The 26,290-nt window shown below is 38.0% G+C and overlaps 2 protein-coding genes across 5 annotated transcripts; both read left to right on the forward strand.

The window, feature by feature from the left end:
* The first annotated feature begins 4,398 nt into the window (after positions 1 to 4,398).
* On the forward strand, positions 4,399 to 8,341 carry LOC112292485 (homeobox-DDT domain protein RLT1). Of its 2 annotated transcripts, none has more exons than XM_073539240.2 (5): positions 4,399 to 5,557; positions 6,109 to 6,272; positions 6,628 to 7,218; positions 7,315 to 7,430; positions 7,558 to 8,341. In XM_073539240.2, the coding sequence occupies exons 2-5, from the start codon at positions 6,149 to 6,151 to the stop codon at positions 7,564 to 7,566; spliced, it is 840 nt and encodes a 279-aa protein (XP_073395341.1). In that variant the 5' UTR covers positions 4,399 to 5,557; positions 6,109 to 6,148; the 3' UTR covers positions 7,567 to 8,341. The 2 variants fall into 2 exon arrangements, with proteins under 2 accessions (XP_073395341.1, XP_024396791.1); XM_024541023.3 differs by having other exon boundaries at positions 7,563 to 8,341.
* An 11,305-nt stretch (positions 8,342 to 19,646) lies between these two features.
* Positions 19,647 to 25,620, forward strand: LOC112292662 (uncharacterized). 3 transcript variants are annotated; one of them, XM_024541377.2, is made up of 13 exons: positions 19,647 to 20,175; positions 21,110 to 21,187; positions 21,374 to 21,714; positions 21,961 to 22,063; positions 22,380 to 22,459; positions 22,642 to 22,730; positions 22,963 to 23,066; positions 23,244 to 23,346; positions 23,621 to 23,696; positions 23,787 to 23,901; positions 24,029 to 24,560; positions 24,733 to 24,926; positions 25,010 to 25,620. In XM_024541377.2, the coding sequence occupies exons 1-13, from the start codon at positions 19,866 to 19,868 to the stop codon at positions 25,225 to 25,227; spliced, it is 2,343 nt and encodes a 780-aa protein (XP_024397145.1). In that variant the 5' UTR covers positions 19,647 to 19,865; the 3' UTR covers positions 25,228 to 25,620. The 3 variants fall into 3 exon arrangements, with proteins under 3 accessions (XP_024397145.1, XP_024397144.1, XP_024397146.1); XM_024541376.2 differs by having other exon boundaries at positions 24,733 to 25,620; XM_024541378.3 differs by having other exon boundaries at positions 20,072 to 20,212; positions 24,733 to 25,620.
* Positions 25,621 to 26,290: the final 670 nt, after the last annotated feature.

The following is a 26,290-nucleotide window of genomic DNA, read 5'->3' on the forward strand; positions in this document are numbered from 1 at the left end:
TATAGAGATTCCGCAGCAAGAAGATGAAAGTGATTTGGATAATGAAGGTGACGAAGACGAACTGGACAAATACGTAGAGGATATATTCTGAATCAAATAGCAATTGAGTAAATTGGTGCGTACAGGAGGATGCACAGGTTCAGAGGGGGTGGATGTTGTGTTCTAACACGAGTATACAGTGAAAATAAAAAGAAAGGGGAATTTTATTAATATTCAGTTACCTCGAATATTAGGAGCATCGACCAACTCCAGTACAAATACTGAGTGGTCAGGTTCAGTCACTCCGTTACAGTCAGCCGGGGCATACTGAAATGCTCCATTCGATTCCAATAACGGGAGTCAGCAGAAAGAGAAGGACCAATTCACACGATGGGTTCGAAGAGCCAATTGGATCTAATTTCGAGAATCCAATCCGGGTCCTCTTATCCAATATGAGACCTGAATTGGCCGATCAACCCAATACAGTCTAATTACCGAAAATCCAGGTCTTACTACGGGTCTTAGCTAATCTGACGCGAGGACTAATTTGACCCAATTACGGGAACATCCAGGTTACTACAGGCATCTTTCCCAATATGGGACCTGAATTGGTCGGGCGACTTAATGTGGTCCGGATTACGGGGTTCGATTCTATTTCAGGCTGTCTTGTTCTCTGTGCCGTTTTAGGGAACGTTGTTTTCGGTAAATGGATTTCTTAAAGGTAAAAACGGAGGAGAAAGCTCTGACGGCGAGAGCCAATTTTGGATCCAAGCTTGACGGCGAGAGCCAATTTCGGATCCAAGCTTGAGGTGGGAGCCAATTCCGGATTTAAGATGGAAGATTGAAGAAATTCAGAGGATAAGATTAGGGGGGATATAGTTTTGAAAGGGGGTTTTTTTTTTTCTGTGGGGAATCGGGGAGAGCTAGTTTTCAAGCTTTTGCAAGGTTACTAGTTCGGTTTTCATTTGAGGTTTTTGAAGATCAAAGGGATTAGAGAGAGGAGCTTCATGCTTCGGGTCGGGGAAGGAAAGACAGAGAATTTGGATTTTTCTTCTTCGTAGAGTTTTGGGAAGGCTGAGGCAATCGCTGCTGAAGTCAGTATTGTAATGGTGAATTGAGATTTTTAATGAAGTGGGTTTGAATACTCTTGACTGTTTTGTGAAATCGAGTTACGTTTGTGATTGAAGGATTAAAAGGGCGTCTATAGGATTGAGTATGCGGAGTGAATGAAATTTATTGGGTTAATCTAACAAGACAGTCAGTGGATACAAGATCGTAAGTACAAAGCGGTATTGAAGATTAACAATTTGGGTTGTTCGGGGTTCTCTGTAACGTCTAGAGACCTACCGGCTGGGGCAAAAAGGACTTTGACAAGCAGTCGAAGAGCATCCGTATAGATTTACGGTACATTATTGCAGTCGTTTATATTCCAGCAGTCAAAACTGATAGACTGCTTGACTATCGACGAATCTCCATACTACCTTCTACAGCCAGACGCCCGACGCGTTCTCGAGCAGGAAAGCATGTAATACGACACCGCAACCTCTAAAAAATGCTAGTATACCTTCAAGTAGAGGGATAATCCACACTCTACTAAGAAAGAACTAGCTCTGATATCTCAAGTTAGTGTAGTTTTGACAAACTGTCACGGACACAAAATACAGACTTGAAATCTAACAAGAAGTTCAAGAAGAAGTGGCAGAACTAAATTAAACAGATGAGTACAAGAACAACACCAGAAAGGTGAGCTAGAACTCCAAGAGATGTGTTGTCAAGACTGAAGAACTCTTCAGCCTCGATCCCTATATATACTCCTACTTAGGAAGCTTCTCGAGCTACTTCTATTAACTAGGAAGCTTCTAGAAGGTTCCAGAGGCTTCCTTTCTAGAAGGTTCTAGAAACTTCTTGAGCTACTTCTATTAACTAGGAAGCTTCTAGAAAGTTCCAGGGGATTCCTTTCTAGAAGCTTCTAAAAACTTCTCTTCTAGAAGGTTCCAAAGACTTCCTTTCTAGAAGCTTCTAGAAACTTCTCTCTAAAAGGTTCCAGAGGCTTCTCTTCTAGAAGGTTCCAGAGGCTTGTTTTCTAGAAGGTTCTAGAAACTTCTCTCTAGAAAGTTCTAAGGAATATGTCCCTAACAAAAAGCCTAGGATTAAGAAGTTGCTTTGTCAATCTATGATACTTTGTAGATCAATACAACTCTAATTTTTATATTTAAATAATATTTTATTTGAAGATAAATCTTTTTATATTTTTGTTACTTTAATTTTTTTTTACTCATAATACAATATGTAATTAGAAATGGATTAAATAAAAAATTATGGCAATTTTTTGGTTCATAAAAGCTCATTGCACATAAAGCTTATAGTTAGAACATAAAATTTAACTTAACCTTCAAGTTTTTCAAAACCAAATTAACGTTTTGCACTAACAACTCAAAATTTGTATACATACATATATAGATACATACATACATACATATACATTTACATATATTTGCATATATGCACTCAAAATTGCTATATTATTCAAAATATGTAATTTTCATTATCTGGAAGCATAAAAGACAAGTATTTTATTGTTTCCAAAATTTGGTTATTGTTTACCCCAGGCACACATGTATATGTGTATATACATGTTCATTTGTACACACATGAAGTGTCACATAGTGTTCATCTATTTGATTATTTGTGGTCAACTGTGCATGTTTTTCTCTGCTATTGAATTGCAACACACTCAAAAACATCAGCACTCAAAGCTCCATGCTTGCCCATTGTGCATCTTGCAACCCCAAAGCACATGACCAGGGTATGAAAATTTCTAAATTAAAACAGAGGCGGAGGGTCTTGCTTGTAAACAGCTCCAGTCCTTGGCAAGAGAAAACAACAAAACGGAATCTGTAAATATAACACAAAATCATATCTGAACAATTAGACAAGATTAAGGGTTTAAGATTTATAAAAGTCCTAATCCAAGGAGTCATTCGAGTTTTCCGTTCATCCATAACAGGTATCAGCTGGGTAACCATTCTGCTCTGCCACGGCCTGAGAGGAGGGGAAGTGCTCCATGCCTTTCTGTGAATGATTTGCCGACCACCACAATCCACAGGCACCATGCACACCGCTGGGAAGGGATAAAGCAGCCTTCATTCATCCTGCTCATGGAACCCTAGTGTGAACGGAGGCCACGGGAAGCCAGGGAGGGGAGTGGGTGGTGGCGTGGGGCTGGGCCGTGATTTCCACGCCGCAGAATACAAAGTCCAATGACGCAAAGAATCTAGAGGGGGATGATGATCGCATCACGGCGCTGAGGGGGAAAATCCCACTGTGTGCTTGCTACACGGCACACGGCAATTGCCATGGTGGAGCGCATGCTGCAAATCATGGTGGACCAACTGGGCCGAATAATGGAATGGAGTGGCCTTGTTGTTCGTAAAACTAATCCCCCCTCCTCCTCTCTCACTCCATTGCTTGTGGGTAACTGCTTGCTGCATCCTCACAAGTGTCGAACTCAAGTTTCCCCCGTCTAGACCGCTGAACTACTCCTGTGTTTTTTTTTTAACTCCCTTGACCCGTTTCTCTGCGATTGTCTTGAGCGGGCGGAAATCGACGTTGCGGCATGGTTGTAGTTGTGAGATTTGCAGTAAAACCGTGGTGGGTCATCGCGATGTTCGCGTCTGCGCAGATGTGTGCTTCGTCAAGTTACATCCAGTCGTCGTTGTGTGCTTATTCCCTGCTTTCGTGCTTCCAGAAGTTGTGTAAATCGTAAAGCGCGTCCCCACCAGGTGCAGGAGGTCCTGGCCATTGCCATGACTTTGTTCCTTCCACCCCGGTCTCAATGCCTATCCAAAGCCACGAAGACTTGGGCGACTCTACGTGTGATGTACATACAGACTGCTCAATCAGCGCGGTTCACCGCACATCTACGCAAGAGTGAGGCTTCACACTGTCGCTTCCTTCATCTGCAATGACTTCTGTTAGAGCACGCCGAGCATACGTTATACCTACTCTTCGGAAGGAAAGGTTGTGCGCCTAGAGTAGTCAATGTTGACAGCAGACTGCTCAAAGGTACCCTGAGATTCACTGATCACCATGTACTGCCATCAACGTAGCCCTTCCTGCCTGTAACCTAATAATAGTATATACACATGTGCTCCACACATAGGTTCTCAAGGCCATTACAGGGTCTGCATAAGATAATCCGCGTGTGCCCGCTTTGTGCGTTCCAGGGAACTCTGACTTCAATTGGAAAGATTGACGAGACCACCTCATCATCCATGAGGTGCGATACCCGCTACAGCAACCAAAAGGATACCTTATCAGGAGAAACCGGAGAAATTTAGTTAGTTGATGGACATACGAGGGCGGACATCCACACAGATATATACCAAGATTGAATCAAAAATATTGATGTGGGATGGGGAGTGAGAGCATTACTTTGAACAGATGTAAGGAGAGTCGAAACAGCTGCTGTAAAGACAAGTAAACTGACTAGATTGTCCAGGAAGCTAGGCAAGTGGATGCACGAGACTGAGGGTTTCATGCACTGTCGGTTATGTGCGTGTTTATTACACAACAAGTGCGTGTGTAAAACTAGTGAACGCATGGCTACGGTGACTGAAAGGGCCCAAAGCCAAGGAGCTACGCAGATAGGTGGGGTAGTTTCCAACCTAACTCATCAACAGCATCGTCATCGTCATCATCATCACATCTGTGCAGACAGACAGCACAGACAGACACATACACACTCACAGAAAGAGAACGGCTGAAACAAGTCTAAACAAAGGAGGAGCCGAGAAAGGAGAGGAAGAGTCAACACATCAGGGCAAGCCACAAGAAGCACGTCTAGTGCTGGTTCAGGGTCGGCTGCTCTGCCTTCTAGGGTAACTAGTTTGTGCGGAACAAGTATTACAAGTCCTCGGTGTCCTGTTTCAGAAGCTTTGCAGTGCATGCTCTCTTATTCTTTTATGCTGCCGCCGTCGGTTTGCGAGAGGAGAACCAAAGAGCGCTGGCTTTGATTGGGTTGGGGTTCTTACAGTTTGCCTACTGGTTCGCCTGCAAGTTTAAACGACGAAGGTTACGAGAAAGTAGAGAAAGCCCACACTAGAGCATGAGGAAAACGCATCTTGTATTTGTCTAGGGTCTGCTTCTCTATTTCCTAGTTTCGTTTAGAATGCCTTTCCGGTGTCCTTGTTTCAGGAGTTCAAGTGTGCACACCTTCTTCTCTTGTCTCTGCGAGGCATTTAGGTGGGGAGAGTACTTGTAGAGAAGTCTGGTGTTGAGGTGGAACAAGTCAATACAGCAGGAGACGCAGAAGCAGCGGAAGATTCAATACCAGTTGGAAGTACCACCAGATAGGGCTGGCGTTTGTTAGGTTTGATGTCTTTTAATAAGAGTAACAAGGGTTACTCTTGAAGATACGAGACCTTGGGACATAGAGACAACCAATTAGTGGATTATGGAACGAGCATGCGGAACAAAGATGATGTCGAGAGTATGTGGAACGTCAATGATTTCGAGAGCATGACGGACTTGAGTATGACTGTGGCTTCATCGTTTGAAAATTATCGTAGAGATTGAGGTGGGTATTTCTCTTTCGAATCTGTTCTGCGATGAAGAGTTCGGCCTGTGACTGAGTTGCGCTTGTTACAGCATAGGACTGAAAATCTAGAGAACTGCTTTTTTGCGTCCTTCTGGGTTTCGTCGTAGCCTCTCATTATGCAACTTGCCTACGATTTGTCAAATGAATTCTGTGTCAGTGCCTGATCACGTAACTTTGAGGGATGATAAAACATGATGGTCCTATTTACTACCTTTGCGCATGTAGTATCTGGTTTCAGTTTTTTAAAATGTATTATTAAATTATATTTTATAATTAAATTTACAATTGGAAAAAATTGTAATATTTATTTTCCCCTGATTTACGACTCACTTCTCTTCGGTTGGCTAGAACTGGCTCATCGTGGAGTTCATCTGGACAATGTACCATTACGGATATTTCGCCTAGAATGTACCCTCGACTTGCTATGGAATGGTATAATGGCGTCGGATTGGCTGTTGACGAGATAAGATTCATGAAATTGGTGCCATGAGAGCTGTTTCTGAGTATTTGGAAATTTGTTTATTATGCAGGGTTCCGTCAAGGCGGGCAGTGACCGATTGTTGCGATTCGATGGCCTCAGATGGTTCTTCGCCCCACACCTCGCCTGCCCCATCTCCTCCTGAAAAGCCCAAGGGGATTTCTAGGAAAAAGAAAAGTGCCTCACAAACTGAAGTTCTGGAGAGAGCATATGCTGGTAAAGTCAATGCTCATGAATATCGCGGATGCATTGTTTTTTTCTTTGCGAGGCATTTCTTGCTGTTTCTGTTTAATGTAGCCAGAAGCTGCTTTCATATTTATGAATGGTTAATGGATTCTACCCCCATTATCAGCATGAATGTTCAAATTTATCTTTGGAAGCGTTCTAGATGAGTTGTACCGTGGAAATTGTTGGTTTACAATTATATATTCACAACTAGTCAACAAATTGGATACAGCTTTATGTCACCAACCACGGTGTGATGCCTATAATCAGGATAAGATAGTTCATCTGGGTGTATTCTCATACAAGCTTAAGGCCGTTCTATTCATCATCTCTCGTGCAATTGCAGTGGAGAAATATCCGTCCGAGGCAACTAGACAAAAGCTTGTTAGGGACCTTGATCTCTCTGATAAGCAGCTTCAGATCTGGTTTACACACCGACGGTATAAGGACCGGCGTGATGGAATTGACGATGAAAAGTTGACATTTTATGCCAAGAATAAGACTCAAGATCATATGCTAAATCAGGAATGTTCATCTAAAAAAGAGGAAGCTCAGCGTGTGGTGGAGGAAGAATCAGAACCTGACGGATACCTAGCTCAAGTGTTAGCAGAGGAGCGAGATGATGATGAGCTTATTGCCGAGAACGAATACACAAATGGCATGGATGTTGCTAGTAACGGTGGCTACAGAGATTCAGAGAAGATCATGCCTGGACCAAAAAGAAGAGGTGGTCCAAGAATACCCAAGGATCCAAACAGGCCACCGCGACGACCAGGTCCAAAGCCAAAATTCAATGCTATGGCAGCAGCTGAACGGGCAGCTATAATGGCTGTTGAAAGCCAGTTGTGTGGACCTCTTAGAGAAGATGGGCCACCATTGGGATTCGAATTTGATCCTCTTCCACCTCGTGCATTTACAGAGTTGCCGATGACCGAAGGTGATTATTTTTCACTCATCAATTGACAGGTTGCTTGATTATTTATTGGTATTTTGTCAACTTTAGTTCTGGTGCTGATGGTGGTTCTACTTGCAGTGCCTCACACTGCAGGAGGAAGCAGAGATGGTGGATCTGAAAACTACAGTGAAAGGACTGCGTTGCAAAGCAAGTGGTCCAAGGAGCTTGAGCTTGCGGAGAACAAGAAACGAAAAGTATGTCTTTTACGTACTCTACGAACGGTCTAAGAAGTTTGTGTTCTGCATGTCTACTTTGCATGTCTTGTCCTATTCCAAATATGTTTATTCCTTGGATGAACTAGTCACATTGTTCATTGCGTAGTGCAGATAGGGTGGTTGCCAATTAGCGGCTCACAAGCCCAGCATTTGAGCGTACACAAGCCCAGTAGAGGAGAAAATGGATACTGAAGTTGATGCTCAGAGCGAAAGGTGGCGAGCTGCCGAGTTTTTTTTAAATCTGTTCCGAACCAGCTCCGAAGTTCTGTTTCTTGGTGATGTATAAATTCAACGCATGGACATTTTGTGGTTAGCGCGCAAAGTGGGACTATGTCGACCAGATTCTTGGCACATCAATGCAGCGGCTACACGTACTGTTGCAAGAGCTTTCGACGTTGTCTGTGTGGGTACTCAAGGGACATATGCAGCCTGGAACTGTACCAGTGTCCTAAATTGGGTCATTGTCCAGGTGGTCTCTGCGTGATCTCTTACTTAGATTTCGCCTCAGGGGTTGGTGTACAGTGTGTGCCCTGAGGGTCTTGTCTTTCGAGTTGCGATTGCGTAAATCGTGGTTTCAGTTAATTCAAGCTTTGTGTCTACAAATGGTGTGCACTGGAGCCGGAAGTTATGAACCGTTAGGTTGATTTTGTGAAGAAGCCTAGGAAGGAGCCTTCTGCGACTACATGAGAACAGGATACTGATGGTGTTGAGACATAGGAGAATGAGCTCCTAGTTTTAGTGTTCTCAGCATTTGCTTCTCATCCACCTTATATTGAATAGTTGGATATAGAGGACACCACTCGCTTCTTATCGAAAAGTGACTTGAAGGGTCAGAATCAGCACACAACTTGTATCAGGTTGTGACTTAAATACAATCTTGATTGTTTTCAGTATGGCTCACTTGTTACAGCAGTTTTTTATGCACTACAGCTTTTGCGAAGGGTAACAATTTTGGTTACATGTTTTTTTCTTTTACTTTGTGTCTCCAAACATCCTTCACAGTTCCTCTCTTGTGGTGTGCCCGTAAGAAATTGATCTTTGTCGAACGCCCGACATTACAGATTGTAGTACGTGATGTGTCCTAAAGCTCAATTGAGCTATTCCATGTTCTAAGATTCTTAGCACTCTTGTTTATATGTGATTTGAATTGACTCACTATGTATTGGACAAACCATTTGGGGTCTTGAGGGAGACTCACTGGAAGAATATACCTTCCTGTCATGCCTTCATGAGGTTCAGCACTCATATCTGAATGTATAAGCGCCCATAAACCGTGAAATGCCGCATCGTCAGTTGTCAAAAGGGTGTGATCATTCAATTTTGATCAAAATATCCTAATCACTACCATCTCCTCACAAAAAGTTACTAATCAGGACGGATGCCTTATCCTGAAATGCTCCGGTTTATATTCGTAGTTTTCATTGTCAACGAATGTTTGATATTTCCAACGGATACATTAAATAATTAATGGGGTTATTTCATGTCCAGTCAATGCATGATTTTGATTCACATTGGATCTCTTCAAATTCAATTTGCCTAGAAAGCATGTGTTCTGTTTCAATTACCTTTCGAGTGAATGAGATAAGAAACATCATAATAATGAATAATCTTTGTGTTGATTTTGCTTGTATTCTTATTGTTGCCGTAAGAAAATAACTCATAAAATTATCGTAGCCGATTTTGATCATGAGAGCGTTAATTTTTATTTTAAAATTATACGTTGTCATTAATAATAAAAAAAATAAAAAATAAAAAATGTTAGGAATAAGAATGACGTTATAGACGGTACCTCAATCATGTACAATTACATTTATGATTATATATATTTGATGGAAAAAAGTACAGAAAAATGATGAAATAAAGGTTCATATTTTATTTGTGGTGGTTTCAATAGCATAGTTGATTTGTGCGTTAAAAAAAACTTTGAAATTAAAACAGAAGATTGAAAATGTTAAATATATATTATGTACTAAGAAAACTCTTTTTTTCTAAACTTGAGTTTTTGACATGTTCCTTTATGTAATATGAATAACCTTTTAGATATTGTGTTTAGAAACATCAAAATGTACTTGGTTTGTTTTTGCTATTTGGTCTATACAATTTTACATTCTGGTTTAAGAAGAAAAAAGAAAAAAATGTTATATATATATATATATATATATATATATATATATATATTCAAACATACATACATAATACTATACATTGTATAAGCTCATATTTACAATAATTTCAAGTAATTGCTAAGTTAGATGAATTTTATATAATTATAGATATTTTAAAAGATAAAAAAAAAAAATATAGAATAAGATATGAAAAAACAATATTGGATCACCTTCCTATTAAATTTATCTTTTAACTTCAATGTTTTAAACTAAGTCCATTCAATTGTAAGTCAAATATTCCTTTTGTCAATAAATCAAAGATTCTTCAACAAGTTAGAAAATTTTGGTCTCTAAATAAAAACAATGATTATTTTATTTATAAAATAAAACTTTTCATAAGATTATACAAATATTTTTGTAAAGAATAATCTTTGTTAAGTTCAAGACATCACATTAAACTTTAAGGACACTTGTAGAAAGTCTAGTATGATCTTTAGTCTCATTGTTAAGACTTTGCATCTTAACTATAGCTTAAAAAGATTAAAACTCAACTTTGTCAATATAAAGATTGTAAATAAGAAGATTGGAGAATTTAAGCTTTTGTTAGATGAAGAAATGTCGGTGATAGCAATGCTAAAGAATTCATTTAAATAGTTAAGATAATACACCCAAATTTTGTAGTTATTAATTATAAAATCCTCAAAGCATAGTATGAAGAGATCTATATAAACTCAAAAAAAAATTCTATGATTTTTATATTCATTTGTATAAAAAATAACATTCTTTTCTAAATAAAAATAGAATCTTCAAATTCTCTATCTGTCAAGGACAAGAACTCGATGAAAGCTAAAGAGTAAGTGAGACTTTTCTCAAAAAGAAATAGGACAAAATAGAAATATGTATATTAAGAAAGAAACTGGAATGGCTATTGCCAAAATACAAGAAAACTAGAGACCCTTGAAACTAGACTAGAAGCAAGAAAGGAGTTGACAAGAGTGAAGAGGACTTCACTCTTGCCTCTATATATACTATCTAACTAGAAGCCACGTGGCGATGTTCTATAAGACCTCCAATATATGTTGACTTTCTAGGCCACATGCCTTTGCTTGCAAGGCAAGTTTTCTATGGATGGACCACGTAGTTAGCTTGTTCTTTAAGCTTCCAACATGCGTGGCACATGGCTAACTTGTTGACCAAGTTTCTAACCTAAAAGTCAACTATAGACTCCTATAAAGTCAAAGCAGCGTCTATGAAGCTTCTAAGAAGCTTCTCTAGAAGATATTACACAATTAACCTACTTTTACATACTTTTATCTATTCATATAGGTAATTATATGTATGTCCGTGACATTACCCCCCCTTCTAGGGACGAGTTCCACGAGGAGCGGTGATTATATATTGAAAAAATCTAATATGCGGCGAATTGTATTTGCTACATACTTTGATCTTTGTTCTCTTCGAAGATAGTTGATGGGTCCTCTTAGCCATCGATAGTGTCCCATTCCAGGGCGAGAAGACCACCCTGTTATTTGATCACTGTTGAGGCCTTCATAACTTCCTCAATCTTGTCTCTTTTATAAGAGAGGTTTTCATCTTGGTTTTGATGGATGTCGTTGATGAAAAACTTTGACTTTAGCTGATGCATTTGCTAGATTCCTGGATGGCTCCCATGTGCGCTCACTAATATCATATCCGCACCAATGAACAAGATATTCCAGCTTATTTCGGCGCCGCCTTGAGTCTAATATCTCTTCCACCTCAAATTCTTCATTATTATCTACTTCTATAGGAGGCGGTGGCATTTGTCTTCTTCCTTGTATATCCACTGTCTTATATGGTTCAAGAAGAGACACGTGGAATACAGGATGGATCTTCATTGACTCCGGTAGATGTAACCGATATGCAACTGGGTTGATCTGTTCAGAAACAGAAAAGGGGCCAAGCCTACGATAGTCCAATTTGTCACAAGGTCGAGTGGTCTTGATATTGCGACGAAGTAGCCATACCTTATCACCCACGTTGAGTTGTGGTTGCTCTTTACGATATACATCTGCATTTATCTTTTGTCGTTCTTGAGCTTTCTTCAACTGCGCCTTCATTATTGCATGTAACTCTGACAACCGATTTGCCATATCTTCTGCTGCAGGATTATCAACTTTTGAAAAATCAAAAGTATCAAGTCATGGATGATAGCCATAATTGGCAAAGAAAGGTGTTTGTTGCGTGGAGGAATGTACCGTATTATTATAAGTAAACTCTGCCAATGGCAGAAGGTTTGTCCAATCATCTTGTTGGTAGTTGATGGTACACCTTAAATACTGTTCCAAGACTTGGTTTACGCGCTCTGTTTGTCCATCAGTTTGAGGATGGAAAGCTGAAGATAGCTTTATGTCCACTTTTAAAATCTTGAAAAGAGTCCTCCAAAATCTCGACACAAATTGAGTTCCCCTATCCGATATGATATCTTTAGGCAATCCATGATAGCGATAGATATTATCAATGAAAAGCTTAGCTGTTTCTTCACCTGTGATAGATTTTGTACATGGCATAAAATGTGCCATCTTGGTGAAACGATCTACTATCACAAATATAGAATCATAAGATCTTGAGTTTGGAAGATCTGTGATGAAATCCATAGAAACAGAAGACCATGGTTGTTTTGATATAGGTAATGGCTGAAGAAGTCCGTAAGGTCGATGTCGAGGAATTTTTGATCTTGAACAAATATCACATGATTGTACAAAGTCTTTGACTGACTTCCACATTTGTGGCCACCAAAAATCTCTTGATATGAGTTCCAAAGTCTTATTATATCCAAAGTGTCTTGCTGCTGGAAAGTCATGACGTGCTTGAAGAACACGCAAACGTGCTTTTCCTTCTGGAACATATAGGCGTCCTTCAAAATATAATAGATTATTCTTGAACTCGAACTTAGAAGAATCATGAGACTTGGAAGAATTATTCTCGATATCATGAACAAGAGGGTCTGAGGACATACTGGACTGGATTTGCTTGAGAAAAGTTGAATCAACAGTCAATGTTGATTTCACTGCTCGGAGATGAAATTGCTCCGGTTTCAAGAGGACCGTTCTTTGTTGCTCAAAAGCTGCATCTCCTTCTTTTGGTGCAAAATAAGAACGTCTAGACAGGGCATCGGACAAACCTTGTTGTTTTCCTGGCCGATAAGTGATAATGAAGTCGAATCTTGACAAAGACATACTCCAACGAGCTTGACGACGATTCAATACGCGTGCTGACATGAAATACTCGAGGTTCTTGTGATCTGTATACACAATGACTGGACTAGAAGCACCTTCTAGATAATGACGCCATTCTTGAAAAGAATCCACGATTGCAAGAAGTTCTTTATCGTGGATCTCATAATTGATCTCGGCTGCTGAGAATTTTCTTGAATGAAAAGCTATCGGATGAAGTTTGTCATCTGTTCCCATTTGTGATAAAACTGCACCCAAGGCAAAATCCGATGCGTCTGTTTCCATAAAAAATGCCTTGGAAAAGTCAACACGATATAAGACTGGTGCAGAGACAAACGATGTCTTCAAGGCTTCAAATGCTGCTTCCGCTTCTTGATTCCATTGGAATTTATCTTTACTAGTCAAGCGTGTAAGTGGAGCTGCAACTCATGAGAAGTCTTTGATGAAGATCCGATAGTAATTGGCAAATCCCAAGAAACATTGGACATCTCTTACAGTCTTTGGAATCTTCCAATCCATGATTGTTTGGACTTTCTTAGAATCCATCATAAGACCATCATTTGAAATGATGTATCCTAAAAAGTCAACTTGAGTAGTGTGAAATACACACTTTTCCATCTTGGCGTACAATCCTGCATCTCTAAGTTTTTGTAATACTTGACGAACATGTATTTCATGTTCTTCAACATTCTTAGAATAAATCAGGATATCGTCTAGGTAGCAGACGACAAAATTGTCTAAGAATTCACGAAATACATCATTCATGAGATGTTGAAAAGCAGCTGGTGCATTCGTGAGTCCAAAAGGCATGACATTATATTCAAAATGCCCGTACCTGGTTCGAAACGCAGTCTTCCATTCATCTCCTTCTTTGATCCGTACTAGATTATATGCTCCTCTTAGATCTATTTTTGTATAGATCTTAGCTTGATTTAACTGGTCAAGGAGTCCTGATATCAAAGGTAATGGATACCTGTTCTTGATTGTGATCTTGTTGAGTCCTCGATAGTCAACACACATTCGTAAAGATCCATCTTTTTTCTTTACGAATAGAATTCGAGCTCCTGCTGGAGATTTTGAATGGCGTATGAAATTCTTCGCTAAATTTTTGTCAATATATGTCTTGAGTTCAGCCAACTCATCTTGCGATAAACTGTAAATTGGTCCAAATGGTGGCTGAGTTCCTTCCTTGAGATCGATTGAACAATCGTATGGGCGATGCTCAGGAAGAATATCTGCATTCTTTTTCTCAAAAACGTCTTGATAATCCTGATATTGACTTGGAATGCCACTTGAAGTCTTTATGCTTTCAGAAATAGGTGCAGCATAAATAGCAAAAGTTGATCCTTCTTTTGCTGCGTGTATAAATGCTTTTGCACCTATAGGTGCGAGTTTTACTATACTAGACTCATGGTTTTTTACTTGGTTAATAGAACTGTTACTAATGCTCTGAGGAAAATCAAGTTTACGAGAAATCCAATCTATTCGAGGATTATACTTTTCTAACCATGATAAGCCTAAAATTACTGGATTAGAGGGAGATCTAATTATATTAAAAATTACGCAACTACTATGACCATTTATTACTACATCTACAGGAAGTGTTTCGTGAGTTACATCTCCAGAAGACAACAGACGACCATCTATGACTTCTACGTGTACAGGTTTAGTTTTTTGTATTAATGATATTCTATGACATCTAGCAAATTCTTCATCTAAAAAATAAGATGAGGCTCCTGAATCTACCAAGGCAGAGGCTTTGTAATTATTAGGTCCTAAACGCACATCTATTATAAAACAAGGAGATGGTTCTGAGGAGAGGATAGGACCTTTATTAGAAGTTGTACAAGATTCCAGCCGCACGGTCCCTATTGTAGCTGGACGTACTCGTTTTCCGACATACTGTCTTCTTTGACAGCCGTACTCCTCATTTTGTAGTTACGTCGCTTCTTTGGACAATGTTGAGTAGTGTGCTTAGGTTCTCCACAATATAAGCACAATCCTTCTTGTCGACGACGAGACTTTTCTTGCTCAGTAAGAGGTTTGAAACGTACCGCATCAATTTGCATATCCTCTACTTCTGAAGGTATGTGTTGAGGAGACGTCGGTGTTGCCATTGAATTGTAGTAACGTTGAGGCCCACTTGTGCGACTCTCGGATCGAAATTCAAAAAGTCGATTGTCGCACTTCACAGCAAAGTCAATTGCTTGACTCAATGTTTGAGGATCAGGTAAATTAAGCATCAATTTCTTTACCTCATATTGTAATCCGTAGAGAAATTGACTCACAAGTGCGGCATCATCCCACTTGATATCAGTTGCAAGTTGTCGAAATTGCGAAGCATATAATGTTACTGATCGATTGCCTTGTCGCAAAATACGGATCTTGTTGGTTGCAACACGAATTGCATCATGTTCTCCAAACATGGATCGAAACTCCGCCAAAAAAGCCTCCAGATTATCCAATATTGGATCTCGTCGTTCAAGAAAAGATGAAAACCATGACAATGCTGAACCTGAAAGAAGTGTACCAATGAATCTTACTTGTGACCCTGGAGTTGGATAGCTCTGGGGTTGAAGTTCAATCACTAGTTGGACCTGATTGATGAATCCTCGAAACTTGGATCTGGTACCATCAAATTTCTCGGGCAAGGCAACTCTCGGTTCTCTAACACTCGAAGGGTGTTCCATTCTGGGAGAAGGGACATGGTTTGGTGCAGATGTTGAAGCAGCCCCAATCATCTCTATATCTTCACTTCCTACCATTCTTGTTGCTCCTTGTGGTGGTAAATTGAGTTGATGCATCGCAAGCATTAACTCCCTCAATTGTTCTTGCATCTGTGCCATTGCACTCTTCATTTCAACAAGCTCTGCCATAGTAGCACTTAGAAAAGAGAAGATGCCTAATAACGCTCAAAACAAATAGAAGAGAGGAATTGATAACAAAGAAAATACTAAGAACAATATCAATTTAAAAGAGGGTAATTTGCAACTTCTAATGCGCTTATGTCTTATCAAGAAAAAGGGGTAATCCACTCTTAATCAAGAAAAGACAAAGCTCTGATATTGTAAGTGTACTCTTGTCAATCTGTCAAGGACAAGAACTCGATGAAAGCTAAAGAGTAAGTGAGACTTTTCTCAAAAAGAAATAGGACAAAATAGAAATATGTATATTAAGAAAGAAACTGGAATGGCTATTGCCAAAATACAAGAAAACAAGAGACCCTTGAAACTAGACTAGAAGCAAGAAAAGAGTTGACAAGAGTGAAGAGGGCTTCACTCTTGCCTCTATATATACTATCTAACTAGAAGCCACGTGGCGATGTTCTATAAGACCTCCAATATATGTTGACTTTCTAGGCCACATGCCTTTGCTTGCAAGGCAAGTTTTCTATGGATGGACCACGTAGTTAGCTTGTTCTTTAAGCTTCCAACATGCGTGGCACATGGCTAACTTGTTGACCAAGTTTCTAACCTAAAAGTCAACTATAGACTCCTATAAAGTCAAAGCAGCGTCTATGAAGCTTCTAAGAAGCTTCTCTAGAAGATATTACACAATTAACCTACTTTTACATACTTTTATCTATTCATATAGGTAATTATATGTATGTCCGTGACACTATCAAACATTATTTCTTTTAAGAGCACTTCTATTATAAATGAAAAAATGTTTCTTCATTTTAATTTCAATGAATTAGAAAAAATTCCAAATAAAATAGCAAAAAGTGGAGTCTTTATTTCTAATGCAGTTAAGATTTAACCTTTAGAAATATTTTGAAATTGTATGGGTGAAATCTACTTCTTTTTTTCTTCTTTTTCATTTTATTTTTTATTTTTATAACTTGGAGATAAAACTATTTGAATCTTTCATAAATCCTAATATTTTTTATGTTCCTATAAGAATTTTTTATGAAAAAGGTAAAAATAATTCATAAAATATTTTTAAAAATTATTACTTATTATGAAATATTTAATCAGTTTTTAAGTCCAATAATTCTATTAAAGATCTCATATAAAATAGAAGAAAAAAATATTTAAAAGAGATTAAAATTAATACTAGTATAGGTAATTCATATATATATATATATATAAATATATATATATATATTAATATATAATATATATATATATATATATATTAATATTAGATATATTTTTAAAAATATTTTATTTATTTAAAAAATTCAAATTAAACCAAAATATCTAAATTATATCTATTCTTCTAAAATTTAAAATTTCTAAATTCTAAGATGAAAAAATAGGTTTCAATGATTAATTTTTTTATAAGATCAATATTATTTTTCAAGATGCTAGAAAAATAGTTATAATTAATCTCTCTCTCTCTCTCTCTCTCTCTCTAAATATTTTTCTATTAGAAGAATTATGAAACAAGGATGTTTCTTGGCATCTTATTTTTTCATTATTATTAGGAATTATTTTTAATACTTTTATTTAATAATTTTGAAAGATTAAAAAGCTACAATCATTAGTATACAATAGAACTTTGATTAAGAAATTATTTGTTAATATGCATAAAACTCTCCCGTTACTATAAAAAAATAAAAAATATAATATGCATATTTTAAAAAAACCATCAAATGTGCATGTCTAAAATAAGGTTTAAAAATTAATTGATTTAATTTTTTTTTCTTATTAAAAATTTAAGAAGATACTATAAATTTCTTAAAATATCAGCTTTGAGTAAAAATAAGTATCTAGTAACAACCTTTGTAAACTTCTAGGCACTTAATTTTACCTCCTTTTGTACACACAAGGTATTAAGCTATTCTTGATTGATAGAACATATTACAATATTGTCTATTGGTGTCTGACTAAGTTTAACATAGATCAACATATTATAATAGTAAATTTTATACTTTTTTATCTTTATTTTTTATTTTTTTATTTTTTTCTTGTATTATGAATTAGATTATTGAATACTATTTTCAAAATAAAGACCGTGATAAGAAACTTCTTTTAGAAAAATATGTTTTCTTTAATTCAATCTAAACTATTTTGATGAATTTTCTTGTTAGTCTAGACTAAGAGAAAGATTTGATATTTTAATTCTAAAGATGCTACTAAAGCTCTACTAGCCAAATGGATTTTAAATGGTTTGCAATTAAATCAAGCTAACATCCAATAATATCCTTGATATAAATTAATGCATGCCAAACCAAAAGCAAATGGCCAAAAGCTTCTTAATTATGTTCATGCATTGATTCTTAATCACAAGTAGAGTATATATCTAAAGATTTATAACAAAATTGACAAAGTTTAGATATTAATGATATCTTATATATGCTTCAACTTTCCTACTTCTTTCTACAAAATTTGAAAAATATTTGTATAGTAGGATCTTCAATTCCTACTTACTATTTTCTAAATAAAACTTGAAATAAGCTAATATGCTTCACTTACATGCTCTTCAAAGGATGATTTATTTTTTCATTTTATTTAAAGATCAATCTTAACCTCTTTTCTTAAACAAAAAAAAGACCTAAATATAATCTCATAATATTTAATTAAAATAATTGGTACTTTCTTTATTACTACTTTATTAAAAAAATTATAAGTTATTGTAATATAAGGAAGTTTTCTCTGTCACTTTGAAGATTGGATCAGTCTCTATATCTTTAAAATGACAAGCTACAATTTGTGGTCTTCCAATTCCTCACTTAATATTTTAAGGATGAAAAAAATGCATAATTTACTCTACTTCAACCTACCAAAATGAAGTTATATAGAAACTTTATCCAATTAAGAATACTCCATCAAGATGAAACTTTATTACATAATCAAGAAAAATTTTCTCATAATAGAAACAAGGAATAAAATGACTTTCTTTCTAAAAATTGTTGGAATATCTTTTAGAAAAAATTCAAGCAAAAAAAATATGAATTCATGAATATATTCTTTGTCTTAGTTAATAAACTCACTTTTGACCCAATTAATAAGAGGAGAATTTAGCTCAAATATTGACATCCACTTTGCTTTATATATATTCCAAAAACTAATTATATTCTTTATAAGTTCTAGAATTGCTACCAAGTTTGTATAGTATGAAATTGGGCCACCTCTATCTTATATAAACTAACATATACTCTCTAAAAATAGAATTCATACAAAAATACTAATGTAGAAGTAAGCAATTTTTGCTAATAAAATTTCTTTGTGATTCACAGTTTTTTGCAGTAATTTGTCACTATTAAGAGGACTATGCTTATAAACAATTCTCATTCATTTTATTTTATTTTATTGACACTAAAATATAAAGTCACTTCTATACCAGAAAATAAATTAGGTTTAATCTAATAGAGTATGGACAAATCCTTTGGAAAGACATAAGGAAAAAAATGGAAATCAATCTGAATACAAAATGAGTTTTTATTTTTTTTTATTTTTTTAAATAATAAAACTATTGGATGACAAGTCATCTAATTGGATCAAGATCTAGACTTACCATGAAGTGGAGCTTTAGAGTGCCACAAAATAGTCTAATCATACACAAAAAGAAAAAAAATATAATTCCCTTGTGTAGTAATGTGTTTTGTTGCTTTCATTTCTGCCAGAGGTAATAGGATATAAGTTGCCTATCCATGATTTTTCACCTCTGCAAATGCTCCTTTTCTGCGACATTTTTTTTTTTTTTTTAATCTATTGTTTAATTTTTTAATTTTTTATAAAAGAAGACAGAAAAAAAAGAGAATGTGTGACGTGGCTTAAGGCTTTCAAGGCTTCGACGCCCCAGGCAGCGCGGAGACTACCAACCGAACCCAAGAGGGCTGAGCTCCGCGGGTTTAGGGCCAAAGGGGTACCTCCACGGACATGGAATACCATGAGACGTGAGGGTCCTGCGCTGGGTGGTGTGCTTCCGGTGTTCCGGCATGGGACCGAGCTTGTGGGTTAGGATTGAGGCTCCGACGGGGTCTCCTCGTCTGTGGGATACACGTGACAATTGCGACTCTGCTGATTCGATGCTGTTGTCGCTGGTGTGTTGAAGCACAGCTGCAGAATTTAGGGTTTTAGTGAGGTTGATGATGTCGTGAGTGTTGGTTGTGAGGGGTGGACTGAGGAGGAGAAGGGTTGGCAGCGATGGCGTGGACATTGGGGGTATTTCCAGTACCTGCTGCGTGGCGGGTGCCGGGAAGAGTGGAGCGTGGGTTCAGGTGCTTGGGAGTGCCCGTGTTTCGTAGGAATTCCGATGGGTTTTGGTCTTTGAGGTGTAGCGCGGATGGGAGTGGTGGTGAAAGTGTGGTGTTGGAGGAGAAGAAGGACGTCGCCGTTCATGCTGGATCATCGTCCTCGCATTTGAATGCGGCTGATGTTTTGTTGGCTGACGACAAGTTTCGTGGATGGTATGGGGTCGAGGAGGAACAGAAGGAAAAGGGTACATTGAGAATGGGTGAGAAGCCCATCAGTGAATGTAATCCCATTTTGGAGTAGGTTCATATCCCTTACTTCGAATTGCAGCTGGTGCTTCATGAGTGAATTCGCATCAGCCATCTTCAGGGGGGATTGTTATGTCATCCAGAGCGTTTTCTTGTGATATTAACGATGGTTATTGCTGCAATTTAGGGAGAGTTGACCTTAAGCAGAATTTTGTCTCTCGACGTAGTCTTACCCATGGGTAGCATCTAAAGTCATATTCCTGTTCTTGTACACTAGTCTTCTTTTCGCACAAACGCGGTCGCCCATAGATTGGTTGGTTTCGAATTCAGTCACTGCTTCTTTCGAAGCTGTGATCGCTGGCATTTCAGAGTTCGATACTGTTGGGCATTGGGCTTCTGGCTCAGAATTGGGGCTCTTTCCAATTATTCCCACTTTTTCGCCTTGTTTCTAAGGAGAATGTTCGAATTCTTCTTTGAACATCTTCTTAGACGAGGGTTAGCTTACTAGCTTTCCAGAAATCAGTTAGTGATTGAATTTTCTAAAATTTCCTCAAATTTTTTGAAGTTTTCAGGCTTCTCAGGGCCACTTTTGAATTCCACGTCCGTCTACCTAATAAACCTAGTTCTGTGTCAGTTAATCCCAGCTTGGTTCTGGTTACGCTCAAATATAGCCCGCTGGTCTTGTATCGGATTCCGATCTCATATGGATGTCGTGTACCTAATAAACGTTCTATCTAAGTTAGCACAGACCTGCGTGATATTAGTGTTTGGCATGAGACTGTACTTGCTGCCGACATTGTTTAAACATCAGTATGCTTTGAACATATCACAATCTATCAATAGTTTTTATATGGGTTGTCTTGTTTGCCAATTACCTCAGCTCGTCCAGAACGCTATTAACTAGTTAAATATACGGATGCCTTTCTGATCTCAGATTTATTGCTGCAGGAGTCATGCAAGTGGCCACTGGATTTGTGCTTGCTCTCGGATTTTCACTGCTCTACTACGTTTGGTGCCAAAAGCAAGGTTAGCAAATTTCTCTGAACGATTGATGGAAACTTCTCTACTGTCTAATTTAAGTAGCACATTCCGAGAATAATATACTCCGTTACATCTGCCTTTGGACCCTCGCTGTGGACATGTTGTGTTATGGTAATTTTGATTGATTCATGGAAAAGCTAGTAAGCTATCTTGGACTTTGTTGGGGAACAGGAAGGAAAGTTATCCCAACCCTACCTACTTTTACGCAAATACAGTTGCCATCATTTTCGAAGAGATCACCGCAAGAGCTTGAGGAAGTCCATGATGAAAATGTTGTTGAAGATAATGAAGATACAAGTTCAAGAAATAGCTCTAGGAAACAAGTCGAGGATAGTGTTCAATCTGATGGGGGCAAAGCTGTGCAAAGTGAGGATGCGGAGCATATTCACCTGAAGAGGGAACAACAGGCTGTGGAAGAAGATGAATTGATCCCGAGTGATGAAAGTGACGAGGAGCTTCAAAACACAGCTTTGGTGCATTCGGGTTGGAGGCAAGAGTCATTATCACTGCAGGTACAAGGATAGATCTCAGATATTGCTTTGGACAACGTGTTGCATTCTACTTCAAAATCCTCGAGTTTACAAGTAGATAACGATATCTTAGATGATTGGACGGATTCATGTAGACTTTCTGCTTCAGAGCTCCCTGATAAAACCGCAATCATACTGCAGGATTGAAAAAATGGCATAGATAGATGCAATTATGAGCCGAGGGTTTTAGTTGCAGAGTCTGCTTCTATGCCTGATAACTGACTGCAGGACTCAAAGAATTCCAAAAGACATGGCAAGGATGAGTCTCAACTTTCTTCTTCGAAATCCAGGGAGATCAGGAGATCTCAAGGATTCAAGCAAAAAATCTCAGGTTAGTTGTTCAAGTGCACTGTCATTCTCTTTGGTAACATGGTTGTTAGTTCTAAAAAGAACAACTAACATGATTTTATTTCAGTGAAGAACTTAAATACTTATTTTCATGTTGGGCAGTAAAATGGTTGATCGTTCTTTTGTTTGCATTGTCCTCTAGTAGTACGAGAGTATAATAATCCAGAATAGACGTGCAAAAATTGATGCGGGGAGCACTTGAATTGAGAAATTTTAGAGTTTCTAGATGTTTCACGTCATCTTGTATCTCAACACTTTTCTGCCAAACGACTGATCATTTGCTCGCCTAGCTGTTCTAGGTAGACACGGGAAGGTAGTAGTGCCGGCTGTTGTAGACCGCATGCAAGAGCAAGCCCTCGCTCTGCTACAGGCCTTGAAGGTCAGGTTTCAGTTCTGGGTCGTTTCTCAGGGCCTCAAAGTCGTACATCTATGATTCTTCCTAAATAGTTCTTTGATTCCTTTTCAATTATTTCTTTCTAGATACCTTTTCCTAAAGTACTGTAGGTTCCCAGTTCTGGGTCGTTTCTCAAGCCATATCTAACATGTGAGTGTATACTCCAGGTTGTGGAAGAAGGCTCTGATCCTCGGGCGATCTGTAACCGTAGGGACTATGCCCGTTGGATCATTGCTTCTAGTAGTACATTGACCAGGTACGCTGGGCTACACCGTAAGATATGCGTGCATGTTTCGGATAGCGATGAAGCGCGATTCTCAAAGATAGCGGCTTTTGACGCAATTTCTCTGATGAGAAACTTGAATATCGTGGTGTATCGTAACCAATTAACTCCTTTTCAAACGAACCTGAGATTTTGGAGCGCATTTACATTTCTGCTGGAATTGCAGTTTAAATTCTTATAATTAGTTTTGATGTTGGATGTGTAGGAGCCCCTCTAATAAATTGTTTCCGGCCATGTACATAGAGGGTGTCACAGAACAAGCGTTTGCTGATGTAAATCCTTATGATCCTGATTTCCCCTACATTCAAGGTGATGTTGATGTACCCGTGTAGGTCCTAAATTTCAATTTACTGTAGATACGTTTTAGTATCTTCTATGAGGAATTCCTAAGCTAGAACAGTGATTGCAAATGCCTCTCTGTCTGCCTGTGAAACCTATCAATCACACTGTAGTTTAAAACTTACAATTTCACTCACTGTGCTGCAGGCATTGCTGAAGCTGGTCTTATACTTAGCAAGTTATCTCTCGTTAATGAGGGCTTTGACATACATGATACTGACTATGAAGAGATCAATTTTTTCCCTGATAGGTATGCATTTCTTAGTGTCTTTGCTCCAGAAATTGGTCATGAAATTGCAAATTATCATGTTTTTAGTATCAGTGTAATTCACTCCTCCTGCCACTTAGTTTATCTCTAGTTTTCAATGGAGGTTCGTCAGACTTTATATCGCATTGTTCTACCTTAAATCATTTGACACATTAATTGCTGCATAGATATTTTCATTGAACTTATGCCTTGAAGATACTCAACCACACATCTGGATACACGACTTATCATAGAACTGAATCATTTGTATTTCCAGTCCATTGACTCGTCGTGATCTGGTGAGCTGGAAGATGACTCTTGGCCGACGGTCTCTACCACCCATCGACAAAGAGGTGATGACCAGTACTTTGCATTTGTTCGAGAAAGTATTTCAGTTTTGTAAGTCATCGAGTGTTGAGAAGTTGATATTGTTCTCTTTCCAGGCTATTCAAGCAAAGACTGGCTTCCTTGATATTGACCGAATTGACAGCACTCTGTGGCCCTTATTAAGTGATGATCTCGACTCCGGGGAGAACAGCATCATAACGTCTGCATTTGGTAATCATCTCACCTTAATATTTTTTTCACAAAAAACTTAATCGACTTCTAAAAATTGACACCCTTGGTCAAAATTAGAAAAACGCTCGATGTTTGGGTCACTTTTCTGAAGGCATTCAGAATGTAGGGTTTACAAGAAGGTTTCAGCCGCACAAGGTCGTCACAATTGGGCAAGCAGCGATTGCTCTGGCATGTGGGGACACCACTGAAAGATATGGTGAGGAGTTGGCAATGCAGCGAGCGAAGCGGATGGTAGACGAAGCCCTAGCAGCGGATGGTGCAATGGTAGCACAGAAACAGAAGGAATTGAACGAACTCTTTGACGGACAAATGGATATCGAGCGACGAGAGATAGAGCAGGCTCAGCGGTGCTTCGAGGAATTAAAGGCAGAGCTTGAACATATGAAAGTCGAAAGAGATACAGAAAGGGATGTGCTCTGGAAAGAAAAGGCTGCAGTTGAATCTGAGAAGGAGATTCTGCAACATTTGAAAGAACAAGTCAATGACCGACTGCAGGCGCTTACTACGCGTGAGACACAGGTTTCCATCGAGCAAGAGAGATTAAAAAAACTCGGATCTAAGTGTGAAAGTCTCGAGGAAAAATTATCGAGCTTGATGTCTGAAGTTGAAGTCGAGAAAGAAGCTCTTGTGCAAGCCAGGTAGTGATCCAAGTTCTTGGTTCGGTTCGTTTATTTTCCCAGTTTTCAGTTTCTTCACCTGAATTCAAAGACCTTTGAGAAGTAGGAGTATGACTCAACTTTGACTTGTAGCCTCCTAATATTAAGTGAGATGTATTGAGGTGGGCGGAAATGCTTTTTATTGGTATTATAGGTTATGGGCCGAGAATGAAGCTCGGAATGCGCGAACCTACGCCGAAGCTCTTGAAACGATGCGGAATCGGAGAGCCAGTCGAGAGCAAGGACCCAGTGCACTTACAGTTGCAGATAGAAGTTGGCACTACAGTGCCAAAAATGAGATTGAAAATTTTCTCCATCGGGCCTCCATTCAAGATATTATTGATAAGGGTGAGGACCATAAAGCCAACATCAGCACTGCACTCATTCAATCCTGGCAGTCAATATTAAGAGTGCTCAATGGTTTTCTGCAGAGAGTTGGGGAGTTCTTACAAGAGATCAGACGGAAGACCCAGCATTACTGTCATGTTACCTCCTCATCCACTGGGAACCTACTTCAGGATTCAGCATATGCTGTAAGTCAAAAGTTCCAAAATTTGCAAGCCACAGCATCCGAGTTTCCAGCCAAAGTAGGGGATCAAACCAAGAAGGCAGCCATCGAATGCAAAGATGGGGCCCAGAAGCTGTATAGACATTTCAAGCCTGGGTAGTGCTACCCTTGGACGTAACCTCGAGTTTAATTTCATTACAGGGAGTACAGAGATAGCTCCAGAGATTGGGGCAATGATTTCAGTCTGGGCTTGAACCCTAATTAGAGAGCCTGATGTAGTAATCTTGTATGTATACGTTTACTGCTATTTACATACATGTCAAGGGGATCTTGCGGTCGACTATTGTTGCTTGGTTCTAGTGATAACGAGGATTTTATCATCTCCTAAATTGTTATTTCTGCCTGTAAAATACCTCCTAATATTTCTGCTTTTTGAAATACCCTTCACCTTCTCAGAGGGTTGATAGATACACATTATTGTAGGATTACCATTTACTTTTTGTCCTGTTATTCAACAGTTCTGATTCCTTGTAACAGTGTGCATGTTGAATCGGACTGAAGTTAGGAATATGTTAGAACATGTAGGTTTTTTTTTATAATTTTTATGAAAATCCTTGCCCTGAGCCAGTAGCGAGAAGTTATCTTTCTAATGCTAAAAACCTTAAATAGCTTGTTCTATTTTTTTTTTTATGTTGTCATGAGTATAGCCTCTGCATTCAAATGTTTTGGACTGCTGTATATGGTTCTCGTCTCTTTTAGTTTGATTCTATTGGAAGCTTCTGCTATGAATTGCATTAATGCTTTGTTCATATTTTTTCTTTTACTTTTACATAATTAAAGAAAATGATTTGAACATGTGAAATGGGTGCAAGAAAAATTGACTTCCAAAAAAATGCTAAATCGACATAATTTAAATAACTTAAGAGATCTTATTCAAAATCAATAATATTATGAATTTCAAATTAGTTATAAAATTTTAATTAATATTATTAGAATAAAACTTTAAGTAGTATTTTTTTGATTAATTTTTGAAAACTATTCATTTTATATTCATTACACATATTAAATATAATTTTTTTTTTATAACTTTGAATAAGTGTTAACAATCATTTCTTTTGTTCAACAAATTAGTTTACAATCATTAAGGTATTTCTACCTATTGGCACCAACAAGGCTGTCCAAAGAATAGATGCCAAGGATTTAT

This window comes from Physcomitrium patens, chromosome 15 (genome assembly GCF_059467195.1).
Source record: "Physcomitrium patens ecotype Gransden chromosome 15, ASM5946719v1, whole genome shotgun sequence".
In the NCBI taxonomy this organism is placed as follows: domain Eukaryota; kingdom Viridiplantae; phylum Streptophyta; class Bryopsida; order Funariales; family Funariaceae; genus Physcomitrium; species Physcomitrium patens.

Coding starts and splice junctions, on each gene's coding strand:
- LOC112292662 (XM_024541376.2), top strand. CDS start 19,866: ATGGCGTGGACATTGGGGGTATTTCCAGTACCTGCTGCGTGGCGGGTG. Junction 23,067..23,243: donor TGATTTCCCCTACATTCAAG/GTGATGTTGATG, acceptor ACTGTGCTGCAG/GCATTGCTGAAGCTGGTCTT. Junction 23,902..24,028: donor CATCATAACGTCTGCATTTG/GTAATCATCTCA, acceptor TTCAGAATGTAG/GGTTTACAAGAAGGTTTCAG.
- LOC112292485 (XM_024541023.3), top strand. CDS start 6,149: ATGGCCTCAGATGGTTCTTCGCCCCACACCTCGCCTGCCCCATCTCCT. Junction 7,219..7,314: donor AGAGTTGCCGATGACCGAAG/GTGATTATTTTT, acceptor TTCTACTTGCAG/TGCCTCACACTGCAGGAGGA. Junction 7,431..7,562: donor CGGAGAACAAGAAACGAAAA/GTATGTCTTTTA, acceptor TGCGTAGTGCAG/ATAGGGTGGTTGCCAATTAG.